Source organism: Lepidochelys kempii, chromosome 10 (genome assembly GCF_965140265.1).
Source record: "Lepidochelys kempii isolate rLepKem1 chromosome 10, rLepKem1.hap2, whole genome shotgun sequence".
Lineage (NCBI taxonomy): Eukaryota > Metazoa > Chordata > Testudines > Cheloniidae > Lepidochelys > Lepidochelys kempii.
Genome location: NC_133265.1, coordinates 43,112,756 through 43,129,888, shown reverse-complemented (window position 1 = coordinate 43,129,888; position 17,133 = coordinate 43,112,756). Strand labels below are relative to the sequence as shown.

The 17,133-nt window shown below is 43.4% G+C and overlaps 1 protein-coding gene across 2 annotated transcripts in view; it reads left to right on the top strand.

Annotated features, from left to right (window-relative positions):
- The window catches only part of ARIH1 (ariadne RBR E3 ubiquitin protein ligase 1), a 115,755-nt gene that overhangs the window by 79,311 nt on the left and 19,311 nt on the right, over window positions 1–17,133 (top strand). For both annotated transcript variants that reach the window (XM_073363118.1, XM_073363119.1), the window contains exons 6-9: window positions 1,487–1,553; window positions 3,465–3,571; window positions 5,224–5,266; window positions 7,219–7,290. In XM_073363118.1, the coding sequence (XP_073219219.1) occupies window positions 1,487–1,553; window positions 3,465–3,571; window positions 5,224–5,266; window positions 7,219–7,290 (289 nt within the window). The remainder of the gene's footprint in view (window positions 1–1,486; window positions 1,554–3,464; window positions 3,572–5,223; window positions 5,267–7,218; window positions 7,291–17,133) is intronic.

Below are 17,133 nucleotides of genomic sequence, written 5' to 3'. Positions count from 1 at the left end.
CCCAGAGGTGTGAACTTCAATGCAGGTTCATTTCAATCTTTATTATTAATATGAGTATGTGAAAGCTCCTTTGATTACACCATGAAATGAACACACATCTATGGATGAAAGTCCTATATAAGAGCTAGGTACTATAATATTTACTTACTTCTAAGTGGCCCTCCAGATATAAACAGGTTGGTGTGCATGTACTGTATGTAGTAAAATCATTCAAAGCTTTTTCGTGTTTATTCCAGTATGTGATTACAAAGTGATTGTTTTTAACAATAACTTGTGCAAAGTGTAAATCATTCCAACTTCATAGGTTGAGATTTTAAATACTAAAAAAGAAATTCAGTCTTAGTCCTCAAGCAGTCATAACTGTTCTGCCTTGTACACATGAAGGCATTAGGGCTGTCAAATTACCAAAAAAAAAAAAAAAAAAAGGAAAGGAAATCGTGAGATTTTAAAAAAAATTGCAATTAATTGCCAAAAAAAAAAAAAAGGTTGCAATTAAGTCGGTTAAGCAATAATGGAATACCAATGTAAAAGTATTATAAATATTTTGGATGCTTTTCTACATTTCCAAATATATTGATTTCAGTTACAACACAGAGTACAAAGTATATAGTGATCACTTCATATTTTTGATTACAAATATTGGCACTAGTTATCTAGTTAATTGTTTTGCATTAATCGCTTGAGTTAACTGATTGACAGTCCTAAAGTCTTGTATCTGTGTTTCCAGTAATACATAATTTAATGTCGTTATTTACAATGCACCAGTTCTAAGCTCAATATATACACAACATAGTTGTAAAACCCAGAATCATGCAGATTGGATCAATAAATATAACTGAAAGTGCTCCCAAACTCCCCTAAAACAACTGAAATGATTAACTTAGTGAGTTTTTATTTGCTTTTGCCACTGTCCAGAAGACCATGTATTTTGCTGATCTTGCAGCTTTAGCTTGTTGCCTTTCTGTATATGACTATATCAGCAATATCCTGTTAATGATCATCAGCTTAAACGTTAACTTTCAGTTGAAATCCAAATAACATTTGGGCATACCTGGTGCTGGTCTCCAGTGCAGCAAGTGCAATCTGGAACCTTTGAAAGCAGTTTATAGGAAACGTGCAAACCTGACATTAATAGAAATTAGCAAAATTGTTTACTGTACCCCTGGACTCTTGAAGAAAGCCTGAGAAAAATGCAGGTATGCTCCTCAAAACAGTCTTGCTTGAACTGTACAACTTTCATTTGTGCTTCTGTATTAAGAATCCAAAGTGAAAGCAGTAAGGTTCAAAGTGTTTGTATTGTGTTGTAATGTTACACAATAGGAAACAGATAAGTGTTCCTGGATTGTGGATCCTGATACATGTTTGTGTAACTGCAAGCATATGGGAAAACAACTACATTCTTACACTGTCTCTTTAGTTGTTGACTGTGCAAATAAACGAGTTTTCTACTACAATGAATGTTTCTGCATTTCTCTCCTTTCCATAGGCGTCTGATCACAGATTCAAAGGTTAAATTAAAGTACCAGCATTTAATAACTAATAGTTTTGTAGAGGTGAGTTTTTTTTATTTGAATTTCTTTCATGAAAGAAATAATTCTGTTCTAATCTTTTTATTCTTCTACACAGATACAGTGAGACCCCTTTGATACCTAGCTTTGATTATTTCCATTTATAGTGGTGTGTTGGACACGTTTTTGATTGAATTATGGCTCAATGGTTGGTGTTGCGGGACGGGGGCTTGCTTCTGTTTAAGTCTAAAGGCTCATTTTAACACCTTTTCATTTTAATTAGGTCGGGTACTCTTGTGGTAGGGGACAATGTAGATTTCTAAATTGTGATAGGATATATGCATGTGAGAGCTAGTAATCAAAATTTTTCCTTTTACTATGGCAACACTTTCTTGAAATGAGCAGGCATTTTTCATTGAAGGCTGAGCATGCATCGACTCTTTTTTTGGCAGTATGCTCCAAGTCAGCAGAAAATGAAGAGCTGCCCAAGTTTAATGGCTATAGACTTCTGTACAGGAGATGTTCTAATCAGTTGTAACAAGGTAGTGCTCTTGCAGCAAGTGTTTATAAACCATTTAAGCTATGTGCAATTATGGGGAAAGTATTAAACACAGTGTACCAGGAAGACACATGACCCAGAAAGGTATGTGCGGGTGAGTGGGACAGACAATGGAACACTACTTAAAAATTTAGAAAATTACTGTCACAGTAGATGAGCAAAATGCAGTAAGTGTTACAGAAGTCCTGAGAAGGATTTAATGGTTCTTGTCTTTCCAATATGGTAATCAGTGTATTTGGGTAAGCTTTTTTCAGCCTCAAAACCAGGACACACCAAGCATTAAAATGTAGCGGGTACCCCAAGTGTCAATCTGTAAGACATGATGATGTATAACTATTTTGAATAAAATATTTCAGTGTTCTGTTAACTATGGGCTCCATAACTGACAAATAAATGAATAAATCTAGATACAGAAACTAAGATTTAAAGATGCAAGTTGGGAAATTTTCATTGTATTAACTCCCTCACTGCATCTGTGTTACAAATATTCAGATATACTGTAAATGGCCTGTTCAGTAATCAGAAATAGCTTGGGAAAGTTAAGGTTGCAGTCAAACAACGTTCACTTCTTGACTCTTGTTTAAATCGGCCTTCTTGACATTGCACTGATGTAGCATTGGAGATGCACAGTTGTTACAATGCACAAGGGTTTATAATGGTTAGAAGAAGTCCTAGAAGTCCATTGGTGGCTGCAGTAAAAATGCAAACAAAGCAGTGGGATGTGTTACCAGAGGGATTGAGAATACGTATGGCTTGTAAATGTGAGTTCCTGAACACGGCTGTAGGTAGACAGTGTTTCATTAAAAGGGTATCACTGCAGCACAGAGAATGGGAGAGGGGCTAAACTGCTCAGATGTTAGTTTGACCAGTACTTCCCCAAAGGAAAGCTTAAACACTTGCCTCATGAAAAGTATCTTCCAGGTGGCCTAGTAGATACATTCAGAATATAGGAGATAAAAGTGGAACAGCAGTAACTGTTCACACTACTGCTTGTTCAGAAAGGAGACGCAACAGTGAAGTAATTGACTGACTGATTTATTCAGTCACTTGTTTTGTGGGGATAGAGTGAACATGTAGAATAAGCAGACACGCGAGGCCACTGTGAATAGGAGTTTAAGAAGGAAGAGTATGTCTACACTGCAGTTGGACACCCGTGGCTGGCCCAAGCCTGGAAGTCTACACCGCAGTTAAACAGCCCTGCAGCTTGAGCCCCCTGAGCTCAAGTCAGCTGGGATGAGCCAGCTGTGGCTTTTTAATTGCAACATAAACATACCCGAAGACACTCAAGGTTAAAGGATACAGAGACAACAGGATACAGGGGGGAAGGATGATTTGTTAGGGTGAGTGTCCTTTTCCTGGTAGTTCTTCGTGCCATGTTTTCTCACTTTATTTTCTAGTGTAATCGACTGTTAAAATGGTGTCCTGCCCCAGACTGCCACCATGTTGTTAAAGTTCAGTATCCTGATGCTAAACCTGTTCGCTGCAAATGTGGACGTCAGTTTTGGTAAGAACACTCTTGTGAATTAATTCAGAGCTTCAAGGACCATTCAAAAGTTAAGAGTTAAGTACAGTATAAATACCTTTTTGAGAAGTTGTTTGTGCCAGAGGAGCCAATATGAGGGGGGAGAGCTTAGTAACCATTTGGAAGGAGGGGAGAGGTTTTAAAAGCAAGGATTAGTTTTGTGGTTCATCTTTCTTTTGCTTCATTTGAAAATGTTCTTGCCTATCTTCCTAATTGGAAAATAAAAATGTCTTCCAAGTGAAAATGTCTAGGAGCTGACGGGGAGAAATCTCTCTTGTAGAGAAATTTCTGGGGCAATTCCAAATCCCTTGGATTCTCTCCCTCAATTGATTCATTTAACGAAGGAACGGGAGTAATGTTGAGCAAACTGAAGCTGCTTAAGTCAGTTCCCTCATAACCAAATCATTCTATGAGCACTTGGTGATGGGCATGTATGAAATTAAAAGCTAAAGCTGGGAAATGTATTGATAAATGACTGGAATTTCATTTTAGAAATGGCAAAATTAACATGTTAACAATGTAGGGTCATCTTGTGGGTAAAACCTAGGACTGAGAATCAAGTCAGTCCCATACTCACTCAATGGCCTTTGAAAATTCAGTCATCCTCTCTCTACCTTGGTATCCCATCTAAAGTGAAGGTAGTTCATGTTCACAGGCGGGTTAAGGTTGAATTAATCCGTTTGCCAAGTGGGAGAGCGCCTCATATGTGGAGCACCTATAGCAAAGGATTATTATTTATATTGTGCATAAAGTGCTTTTAAAGGGCTTTCACCCTAATTTGGATCTTTTCACTTTCAATGAGAGAATCAACAGCTGTAGCCAAAAGCCAAGAAACAAGTTTTTAAATGCTCTTGAAATGTTTTGGGAAGGAACTTTGCTTGAGACCTGAATTACATGGAAGTCTGCAAACTCTTAGGGCAGTTAACCTCATTCAAACAGATGTTGTTCAGTAGAGGAAACACTTCTCGGAGGGGAGTCTGAAAACAGTTAGACATAGAAACTCCCTATAAACCAAGGAGTCCATTTTTATACCCCTCTAGCCATTTGAAGGGCTATGCATAGACGAAGTTTTTTTGTTCAGCATTATGCTTTTTATTAGGAGTCCAGATGTCTGTTTTATTTTACAAGGCAGCCTTATACGTCTGGATGGAAAACTAATCCATTTCAGATCTAATGTTAGTAGCCAGGCCCCTTTGGGAACACTCTAAAGTGTGTCATGCACCCATCAGGGGGCATGGGATTCTAGTTTAACTGAGTATCAGAGGGGTAGCCATGTTCGTCTGTATCCACAAAAACAAGAAGGAATCTGGTGGCACCTTAAAGACAAACAGATTTATTTGGGCATAAGCTTTCGAGTGGACTCCACGCATCTGAAGAAGTGGGTTTTTTACCCATGAAAGCTTGTGCCCAAATAAATCTGTTCGTCTTTAAGGTGCCACCGGACTCCTCGTTTTAGTTTAACTGAAACACGCTTACAGTAATTATCTTCAGCAAGATCTGGTGCCCAGACCCTTTCAGTGAAGTAACCCAAAAGACAAAAACTACTGTAAAAGTAAGTTTTTAATGGAGTTATGATTTAATTACATAGTGTGATCGCTAAACTTCTGTGAATTAATTCTCTTTTTCACGTACAGCTTTAACTGCGGTGAAAATTGGCATGATCCTGTTAAGTGCAAGGTGAGCATGTCCAACTTCCTCGCTGAACCCATGGCTTTGCAAAACTAAAGGGGGAAGTCAAACTCCTTGCAGGACCCCCAGCAAAGTAGCGTGGTACTGTGGGTATTTACAGTGTCTAGGTATGAGCCCATAGCTGCCGTACAATAACCACTCGCACCTATGAGCTTAGTTTGGGGAGGTGTAAAGGGGGCGTTGCCTCCAAACTGCAAGCCTTGGGCAGGCACAGAATTTGCCCACCCACATGTGGTCCCGTTGGCCTGACTGGAGCTGAGAAGTCGAACTACGCCTATGCTCACACTAAGGGGCACTGTAGGCTTCTCCCTCTTCATATCAAGGAAGTAACAAGCAGCACTTGAAGTCTGTTAGCAGTCTTCAGGGTCACCACTCGGCGTTGCCTTCATGAAAAGAGTGTTTTAGTGCAGCTATGTGGAAGAGTCTGTTGTCGTAGGATAATGTTACATCAGTAGAGATGGGCGACCTCCGGAATAAACGCTTCACTCTACAAGGAGTATTCCTGTTCTCACAACGCTCCTGTGGGTGCTTTAATACCTTAGTAACCTCATAGCTTGCTTCTGGTTTTAATATTGAATCTCAGTGGTCCTGATTTCAGGTGCCCCTGCCATCTAGCACAATCTGTGGAAAAGATGGATGATTATTTTAATACAGTAGCACCCAGAGGCCCTAATCAAGATTGTGGGACCCTCTTGGGCTAGGCGCTGTGCAGACACACAGGAAGACTTGTTCCATACCCTAAAGAGAATAAAATCTAAGATCTTAAATGGAAGAATGAGTGCAGTTCATAGAATCATAGAATATCATAGAATATCAGGGTTGGAAGGGACCTCATGAGGTCATCTAGTCCAACCCCCTGCTCAAAGCAGGACCAATCCCCAATTTTTGCCCCAGATCCCTAAATGGCCCCCTCAAGGATTGAACTCACAACCCTGGGTTTAGCAGGCCAATGCTCAAACCACTGAGCTATCCCCAGTTAGCTACCATTGGAGCAGTAAAGGAGGGTGGTGGGGTTGTAGCTCAGTTTATCAGCATTTCCATGAGAAGTTAAATCAGTTCCTGATCTACACGGTATAAGAAGTCCCATTTTTTTCTTCAGTAATTTAAATCCATTGACTTAGCAGTGTTCCTCCTAGAAATGTAGGGAAGTATGTGAAAGCAAAGGGTGTGGAGGCTTTCCAAATAGCCCCAATGTGCATCTCAAATGCAACACATTCAGCAGCTTTAATACAAAAAACAATTTATGGGAGGGAATAATATGTAATTCTCTCATGACATAAAAGTAGCTAGGACATCGTAGGAGACTTATCCTGTGGAAGCTTTGCATCTTTGAGTTTATGCAGAGAAATGTATGAACATTGCTAGTCGATGGAATGTAGTGCATGGAGATCCCCAGAGACCCAACATAGCAAATCGGGTTAATACACATCATTAGAGAAGAAAAGCAACCCTGTTGTACAGCCTGCCAGAATATTACAGCTGATGTGTAAGAGAAAAAAGATAGCGTTAGTACTCTTTTCTTAGCTGGTAGAATAGCAAAGGGAAACTGAGACTTTAGTCTGTGTGCTCCTACTAACTGGACCATGTTGGTATTGGGGCAGAGCCTGCACAGAAGCAAGTTACATCCGGAGCTTACCTTCCAAAAACTTCTTGTTCTGGACTCACAAGTAATGCAGTCCCTAGCCAATGGCATTCTGTGGTTCTATAATACTCTTTTCCAGGGTTTATCTAGTGATTCTGGCAAACTAATTTTCTGCCACAAAAGGAATTGTCAAGTTAAAGCTCACTCCACCCTGCTTGGCAAATGATGTCATTCAGGTGTACCTTTGCAGCTCTCCTTTTTATGTTAAGTGCTTAGTGTTAGCTTAATGTAATGTCTGTGCAAGATAGATTTAAACTGTATAAAGTCTATGGATTCTATTTTTTCACTTTCTGAACAGTGGTTGAAGAAGTGGATTAAGAAGTGTGATGATGACAGTGAAACTTCCAATTGGATTGCAGCAAACACAAAGGTTGGTTTCAGTTTGCTTCATAAACATACTAAACAGAAGCCCTGATGGAAGCCAGAAGAGCAGCGTAATCCTTTAGCACTAGGAGTATGCTCCACCACAGCACAGTGTTGTTGTCAACGTCAAACGCTAACGACACCAGTAAGATGAAAATGATCACCCTAGGTGCAAGCAAAAATGCTTCTGCTAATGGATGTGTAAGATTCTTCATATTATAGCTGAGGGAGTGGCATTTGGTTATTTGCTTTTGTACTAAAGAGTTAATTGGAAACCCAAAGCAAGCTGAAGCTATTGCTTTTAGGGCTTCTGTCCAGCACTGATTATGTCCTTCAGCAAAACTGTGCTTCGTTCTGTTATAAGTGTGGAAGACTTCTATGCCACCCATGGCTTGGTTAGGCTGGGTTAATTTACATCTGCCTTTAACCCCCCCCCCCCCCCCCCCCACGGTGTTTGGCTTTTCAGCAGTTGTTCATTTCTGTTGGGCAGGTTTCCAGATGGAGACTGGTAGACCAGCTGTTAAGATTTTATTATGCAAATATATTGGTTCCAGCCAGCCCAACTTTACATAAAACTTCAGTGGTCTGTTTTTGTGTGCTTTGTGAGGAGTCAAAACAAGGGTTGGCATGGTAGCAAGGAGGCAAAACATGTAACTGTCATGTGGGGAATGTAGTTTAGGAGCAAACCTGGGCCTTTGCCTGTGAAGACAAGAGGCTGTGTGCATGTGTTTGAGATTGTGCTGTGAATAGGGGAGGCGGGGGTGTTAGGAAATGGCCAGTCTGTTTTCTTATTAGTTTTGCAGTGTAATCTGGTAACAGCATTGTTTGCTGCAGACAGCTGCTCCTGGTCTGGGGCGTGCATTGCTTATTTTCTGTTTAAGTAGAATCAGTTACATTTAGTGGGAGCAGAACTACCCAGTGTACTGAGATGTTCAGTTGAAGTGGTGCTTCCATTGCAAGACCTTGTTCATTTTCTGACTGGCTCAAATTCTGAAACTTAGTATGCTTGTGCTCTGCTTCTCGGCAAACTTCTAGGAATTTCTCAGTAAAATGAATTTTTTTTTTTAAATTCTGTGGAAAATAAAATGATTTCCTAATGTGTTCTGAAGCAGTGGTTCTCTGCACCCCTTTCAGGATCTGATTTCTTGTGTACTCCAAGTTTCATCTCACTTAAAAACTACTTGCTTACAAAATCAGACATAAAAATACAGAAGTACACAGCACACGATTACTGACAAATTGCTTCCTTTCTCATTTTTTACCATATAATTATAAAGTAAATCACTTGGAATATAAATATTGTACTTACATTTCAGTGTATAGTATCTGGAGCATATAAAACAAGTCATTTCTGTATAAAATTTTAGTTTGCACTGACTTTTAGTGCTTTTTATGTAACCTGTTGTAAAACTAGGCAAATATCTAGATGAGTTGATCTACCCCCTGAAATACCTCTGTGTACCCCAGGGGTACATGTAACCCTGCTTGAGAACTACTGTTCTGAAACATACAACAGCAGACACCGCTTTGTTCAAACTTTGCTTGCTCCTTAGAGCTTACTAAAGCCAAGCTTGAAGGAAATTGGTTCCGTAGCTTTAATGGAATCATCAAAAATATATTGTTTTCCTCTAGGATATTTTTACTTAATCTGAAAGGTTAGGGGGACACAAGCATCGTAGATTTAGATGCACAATTAGGATGACCAGATAACATGTGTGAGAAATTGGGATATTTTTTCTGGGAGGCGGGAAATATAGTTGCCTGTATAATACAAAGTCCCTAATATCAGGACGTCTGGTCAGGCGCAACAGACTTTGCTACTTAGTATTGTGTTAATCTAAAGTAGCATTGAGGATTGGTAGTACCATGAAGTGCTTTTGTAAATACTTCCTGTCTCTCTTCTAATCATGAAAGATGGAGGTGGTCTTCCTCAGCGCTCTTAAAAATGCACCAGACACCCACTTCCACTCTAGAGCAGCCTACTGTAGGACCAGTATTTGGTTAATTGTTGGACCAGTAACATAAAATGTGCTGTTTTTTAATGTAGCAGCATAATATAAACAGATATGTTAATAAGTCTCAGCAAGATTATGCAAAAAATTGTGGCTTAGCTGTCTTGAGACCTTCCACGCAAGTGTGAAAAGTATCCAAGTGGTAAATCTAATTTTGACTCTCCTGCATTTAAAGGAAGATGGCAGGAGGGAGAGAATACGATCTCCCTTGGAAAAAATGGACATTAAAATCCCCATTCTAAGCTAAAATGTTAGATACCCTCCTGGACTGGAGACCTGTCTGAATCTCTGTGGCTCATAGAACTGGAATAAGAAGCCCCTTACAGGTGGATGCTTCCTAGCCATATGGTCACCCGGTGGATAGCCTGGCAGGGCATCATAAGGTTCTTGTCCGTAACTATTCATACCGAGACTCCCATGTGCCCTTCTCAGCTTTATTCTTCTAGATCACTTTCGCTTACTGATGTGAGTTTTCTTTGCTCTTTGTGGATAGGATGGTTCCATCTCTGTTTAGAAACTCTGAATTTTGGCCATTTTTATTCATGGAGAAGCTATAGGAGCATTTGGTCACCACCTGTGAGTAGCATCAGAATCCCTTTGCTGCTCAGCCAGTGAAGATATTGGGGCCCTTATTGAGGATGGGTTTGGAAGGATGCAGTGACACAGTCCCAGCTTCTCTTACAGTAGCAGTTAGAATCCTCTCTGGAAGTTGATAGTGTCACCAGTTACCACCCAGTTTCTCTCTAACCATCTCCCAAAGAAGGTTAGAAAGTGCTGAAGAGTCTTTGTTTGTGCATAGAGTACTCAATTTTCCTTAATTCTGGTCAATTTAGTTCTAGGCTTGAATGTGACCGACGCAGCTCTGGTTTCCTTGGCTGGTTGGGTTTCTGGTGATGGAAGAAAGCAAAACGTCTAATTCTCCTGGGTCTATCAGCTGTCTTTTCAACTATTGACCGTGAAGTATTACTGCTAAGTTGGAGACCCTGGCATGGATACAGTTGCTGTTGAGTGGCTCAGTTTCTTCACCTTCATATGACCTGGAGTGTTGTGTTGGATAACAGTTCAGCTGCATTGTGGGCTCTCGTGAGGTCCCACAGGGTTCTATCTTGTCACGCACCCTATTTATGTGAATGTGGAGATAATGAAGGACTGAGATTTCTTCTGAATGGTTTGGCTCTATTTCTGTTTTGTTAGACTTAGCTAGTGTGGTTGGTTGGCTTGTCCAGCGTCCTGCTAGGATCAAGGTTTTGATTAGGGTAAGTTGACAATGATTCAACCTGGAAGAGTTGGGTTGTGCTGTAGGGGAGCCAACTGCAAGAAATAGCAGGGTTGATGTTTGCTTCCTTTGTTGTAGGAAATCTGTTCTCTTATTACTGTTTTGCAAACTTGGTGTCCTCCTGGATCTCCAGCTATTTCCAGGTGGCCAGGAACCAACAGTGGGTAAAGCACCTTTTAATTAACACAAAGGCAGTGATCTTAGTCTAGTGACCTCCTCTCAGCAATCCAGGCCATTGTCATAATAGGATTACTGCATGTGGGGCAACATCTAAAAATGGACTATGCAGAATGCCGCAGACTGTTAGTTGAGGGGTATTTCTTGAAGAGCGAATGTCATGGTCCACTGCTAGGATGCTACCGTAATAAAAATAAAAAATTAAACTAGTGCAGGTCATGGGGCACTAGCTTTGTAATAGCTTTCTGGTGCAACTTAAGTAATTGTCTTTAACCTAGAAAGCCTTAGTTGCATTAGAGCCTGGTGGAGATACTTCTCTCTTGGTGTGATACCATGGAGATCAGAGGCACTTGAGCTAACTGCTTCCTGTGTAACTTTGAGGACAGAGAGGAGGAGACTGTTCTGGTGAGAATTTGACCTTTGGGTCACACTGCAAAGTTTGCTTGCTCTTCCTGGTTTTTCCTAGGAAGAGGGATCACAGGTGGATGATGGGAAAGGCATTTAAACGTCTGAAAGTTTAAACTTAACATTTTAGAGGAGGGCAGGTCCAGTGGTTATGGCACTAGCCTGGGTCTTTGGAGATCTGGATTCATTTCCTTCTCTGCCACAGACTTCCTGCATGACCTTGGGCACTACCCTTTGACACTCAGTGTCTCAATTCCCAATCTGTAAAACAGAGATTGTATCGTTACTTTACCTCTCTAGGGTGTTGTGAGGATGAGTACATTAAAGGCTGAGGTGCTTAGATACTATCGTGATGACAGGGTGGGGGGCAGCCTAGCACCTAGGAAATTGTTTCCCCGACACTTCTGAGGAATTGGGGAGAATAGTTACCGGCTTGTTCACTTGGTTCTAATGCAACATGGCTAACCTGGGTCGGGGAGCTTAAGGAAGTTTGACTGGCTGCACGGTGCACTGAAACAGAGAAATAACATTTCTTCTTCTTCGAGTGCTGTCCTTGTGGGTGCTCCACTCTAGGTGACAAATTGTCCCAGCGCCGTTGATCAGAGATCTTCGGTAGCAGTGCCTGGTCGGGACGCATACACTCAGTTGGTATCTCTCGTCTCGTTGGAATATTCCTGAGTGCGTGCGTCTCGCACCCTCCTCAGTTCCTTCTCAACCATCCAAGGCTGAAGATGGGACTCGGGGCAGTGCTGCTTCTCTTCCCTGGTCTTTGTAGGAAACAATAACAAAGAACATAGAAATAGTTATTAGTTGCATCCTAGTTGTTTCCCTTCCTTTAGAATAGTTACATAGTTTAGTTACTTAGTTTAAAAAAACAAACAAAACCTTTTCACCTCAGGCTTGTTTTCCGCAGAGACACTTTCCCCTGCCATTTCCAATTCAATATGCCCAGGGGTTCAGGATTCAAGAAGTGTTTCCTGTCAGGACTCCATGCCAAGGTCTGATGGGCACTCATGATGTGTGAAGTGCCTTGGCGAAACACACGTCCCTGCAAAATGTCTTCACTGTGCAAGCCTCAAGACCAGGGCTTTGTTGTGACTGAATGGCTTAAAATGGAAAAATCTCTGCAGCCTCCTTCGGAGATGGGGAAAGTTAAACCCTCTCCCTCATGCTCCTGGGCCAGATCAGAGCCAATTGGGAGCATGGCTTCACCCTCTCTGTAGCAGAGGCAAGAAGTGCAACAGTCTCCGAGTAGAGACTTTAACAAGGGTAAAGGGTCTCCCGCAAGATCCTTACTCTCTGTATTGACAGCGCAGAAGGCAGGCGCCTCAGGCTGTCACAGCACCCCAGCCACGGCTCCTGCAGAGGCAGGAACCCGACCTCCTGTGCTGGGAGGGCTTCCGCGGCAGTGAGCACTTCAGCGCTAAAAATAGCAGTGGTGCGCACTGCGCGCCCTGCTCCAGTGCAGACAAGAACGTCAGCACTGACCCGCTCCGGGCTAAAAATAGCCGCAGTGCCGACTGCGCACTCTGTCCCCGTGCTGGGAAGAACGTTGGCACTAAACCTGCCTCCTGCCCCGGCACCAGCAGCAGACCCCCAGCGGGGCTCCTCCATAAGCCCCAGGGCACCAGTGAGGCTTTCAATTGACAATGGGCTAGAGCACAGTTCAGGCTCAGCACAGCCCAGGGAGCAGGAGCAACAGTTTCTCACTCAAGGTGACCTCTCAGTACCACCTGAGCCTAACTCCCCGCTCCTGGACACACAGGGCTCATTTTTTTGAACAGTCACTCTCCCCACCTGAGCTGGCTACCTTTACTGATAGTGAACCTGATGTACAGCAGCAGGTGGAGTTCTCCTCACCTGCCTCTCTTCCTCCACCAGACCCTTGGCCTCAGTGGTACCCTTGGGCCACATCCTCCTACCACTCACCTTCAGACCTCTTCTACCGAACCACTACCTCCTTCTGTGCCTCGATCTCCAGCTCCGTCCACTTCTATAGTGCCCGAACCCTCTCCTGAGAACATGAGCTACGGACCGTATCCTGACTCACCGACCGCTGACGCTCCATCAGCTCCAGACCGAGCCCTTTTCCCTCTGCCTCCACAGAATGTGAATGACTGTAAACAATTCCAAGAACTTTTCAAGAGGGTGGCAATCAATCAAGACATCCCCTTAGAAGAGGTTCAGGAAACACAACACAGACTCCTCAGAATGCTTCAACCCTCTGCACCCTCAGAGATCGCGCTCCCCATAAACGAGGCACTCTTGGAGCCAGCTGACACACTCTGGCAAACTCCAGCTTCTTTATTACCAACCTGCAAAAGTCTGAATGTAAATACTATGTTCCCGCTAAGGACGCTGACTTCGTATTTTCTCATCCACAACCGAACTCTCTTGTCATGGATGCAGTTGCACAACGGATAAAACAGCTGCAATATCAGCCCACTCCGCAAGACAAGGACCTTAAACGCCTTGACGTCTTCGGTCGCAAGGTTTACACGTCCTCCACTCTACAGTTCAGAATTGCGAATTATTCTGCCCTCCTTGCCAGCTACGACTTCAATAATTACAGTAAACTTTTCGAATTTGCCTCCTACATTCCAGAGGATAGGAGAGCAGACTCCAAATCAATCCTGGTTGAGGTCCAGTTAATTTCCAGAACAGCCCCTACAAGCAGCTCTAGACATGGCAGACACAGCAGCCTGTACTACTGCAACTGCTGTGGTTATGCGCAGATCTTCATGGTGCTCTGCATCTGGCATCCCTAAAGATCTACAGACCAAAGTGGAGGACCTCCCCTTTGATAAGGATAAACTTTTCTCCAAAAAAAAAAAACGGATGAACTCCTCCACACCATGAAAGATTCTAAAGCGACACTGCACACCCTGGGCATTCACCCATCTTTTCCCAGGAGATGACAATACCAACCTTACCAAAGACCACACACACAACAGTATTGTTGGCCTCAACCCAAATCATACGACATAACTAGGAGTCGTGCTAGAATCCCTAAGCGCAGACAAAATCAAGCTCAAGCAACCACCTCCCACCCACCGGGTAATAAACAATTTTGAAACATTGGTCGAGGGTCTGCAGGACCTCCCCTTGAATCCACTGCCTACTTGCCTGTTTGGACACCGCCTCCAGAGTTTCCAACATGCCTGGCAGCGGATTACACAGGACTGCTGGGTCCTCAAAATAGTTCAGTCCGGTTACTCTATCTCCTTTATATCCTACCCTTCCCCTTTCCCTGTCCCTCTTCAGGGACCCCTCTCACGAGCACTCACTTCGCGTAGAAGTAGCTCACCTTCTACAACTACGCGCAGTGGAAACTGTGCCGACACAACATCGAGGGAAAGGGTTCTACTCCCATTACTTTCTGACCCAGAAAAAGAGTGGGGGATGGAGGCCTATACTGGACCTATGCCGATTGAACAAATTCATGAGGATACAAAAATTCAAGATGGTCACACTGGGCACAATAATTCCTGCACTGGATCAAGGGGGCTGGTTCACAGCCCTTGACCTACAGGATGCTTATTTTCATATACCAATTTCATCCAGCTCACAGACGTTTCCTACAATTAACAGTTGGTCACGACCATTTTCAATACAGAGTTCTTCCTTTCGGCCTTTCCACAGCGCTGAGAGTCTTTTTTCCAAGACTCTAGCCGTGGTTGTGGTTCATCTCCACAGACATGGAATCGCGCTTTTTCCCTACCTGGACGATTGCCTCATCAAGGACAACTCCTATGGCGAGACACCTCAAGCTACCCATTTTGCCATCTCTCTCTTTCACAGCCTAGGCCTCCAAATAAATGTCCAGAAATCCACCCTGACACCTATCCAACAGATTGAGTCCAGATGAGCTTCAATGAACTCTATCTGAAGCAGAGCCTCACTCCCAAATCGCAGATTCTTCACTATCACACAACTGATATGCACGCTCTCTATTCGTTCCAGGACACAAGCAAGAATCTACCTACAGCTCCTTGCTCACATGGCAGCCACCACCTTCGTGGTCCAGCACGCCAGGCTACACCTGAGATGTCTTCAGGGCTGGCTCAACTCCAACTTCAAACTCAACAGACATACCTTAGGGACGCTGCTAACTCCTCCTCCCAATGTTCTAGCTTCCCTACACTGATGGAGAAGACTAGAAAACCTCTGCACGGGCGTTCCCTTCCAGCAATGATCCCCAACGCTCATGCTCACCACGGATGCTTCTCTAATTTGCTGAGGAGTGCATCTAGGGGGACACAGAACACAAGGCCAGTGGTCTGCATCAGAGATGCACCTACACACAAATCTCGTAGAGCTCAGAGCAGTGTGACGAGCATGCCTTCACTTTCTTCCCCTCATAAAGAACAAATCTGTTCGGGTCTTAACAGACAACATAGCATGTATGTACTACATCAACAGACAAGGAGGGGGGCCCGATCACATTCCCTTTGCATGGAAGCCATCCAACTATGGAATTGGTGCACACAACATCAGTATAAATCATTGCCTCATACGTACTCAGCTGCCACTGCCGATGCACTCAGCAGGCACTTTTCGACAGAACATGAATGGGAACTGCACCCCGCACTACTTCAACAGCTCTTCTCCCTCTGGGGCACCCTGTCAATAGATCTCTTGGCCACAACCCAGATTTGAAAATGTTGCCTGTTTTTGCTCCAGAGCAGGACTCGGGACTGCATCCCTAGGAGATGTGTTCCTCATCCCATGGACCAACTCTCTCCTGAACGCCTTCCCACCAATCCCTCTGCTACACAGGGTTCTTTGGCAGATCATAGACGATAATGCACGGATCATACTTATTGCCCCGGCTTGGGCCAGACAGTCGTGGTATCCTTACCTACTCCGCATGTCCTCCTGTCAAAAACGGACTCTCCCACCATAAAATGATTTCTCACAGGCCTACAAAATCTCTACCCATAAATTTACCCAACAGCAGCTACATGGAATCTTAACCTCATTCTTCATGGTCTTATGAAACTGCCATTCAAGCCCTTGGCGACCTCGTCTCTTCTTCATATGTCCATGAAGGTAGCTTTCTTAGTTGCAATAACATCAGCAAGGAGAGTAGGCGAAATAAGCGCCCTGATGGCCTATCCTCCCTAAACAACCTTCTCCAAAGACACAGTCACTCTGAGACCACATCCTAAATTTCTCCCTAAGGTGATATCCACCTTCCACCTTAACCAACCAATATACTTACCTGCTTTCTATCCTAAACCTCACTAGACTCCTCAAGAGTCAACCCTGCATACTCTCGACATCAGGCGAGCAATTGCCTTTTATTTAGACAGGATTAAGCCATTCTGTAAGTCTCCACGACTCTTAGCTGCACCTTTCGATCTTTCAGTAATGGAGACAATCTCTAAGCAACATCTGTCCAAGTGGATCTCTAACTGCATCAGATCCTGTTATAGTACTCAAAATATTCAACCTCCCAAAGGCATTGGAACTCACTCCACTCGAGTTATGTCGACATCCATTGCCTTCCTACATAACGTTAGCGTTCCTGACATCTGTAAAGCAGCTTCATGGTCCTCTGAACTCACATTTGCCAAACACTATGCTGTCACGCAAGATACCATGGCAGACACCATAGTAGGCCATACAGTACTCTCTACAGTACTCACTGCAGCATCTCCAAAGTCACACTGACCATAGTGGGTTCTGCTACACATTCACCTACAATGGAGCACCCACAGGGACAGCACTCGAAGGAGAAGAGAAAGTTACTCACTTTGCAGTAACTAAAGTTCTTCGAGATGTGTGTACCTGTGGTTGCTCCACTCCATGCCCTCCTCCCCTCTACTTTGGAGTACTAGTATGATTTCTCCACGGTAGAGAAGGAACTGAGGAGGGTGTGGGACGCACGCACTCAGGAAGATTCCAATGAGATGGGAGATACCAACTGAGTGCGTGCATCCCGACCAGGCACTGGTACTGAAGATCTCCGATCAAT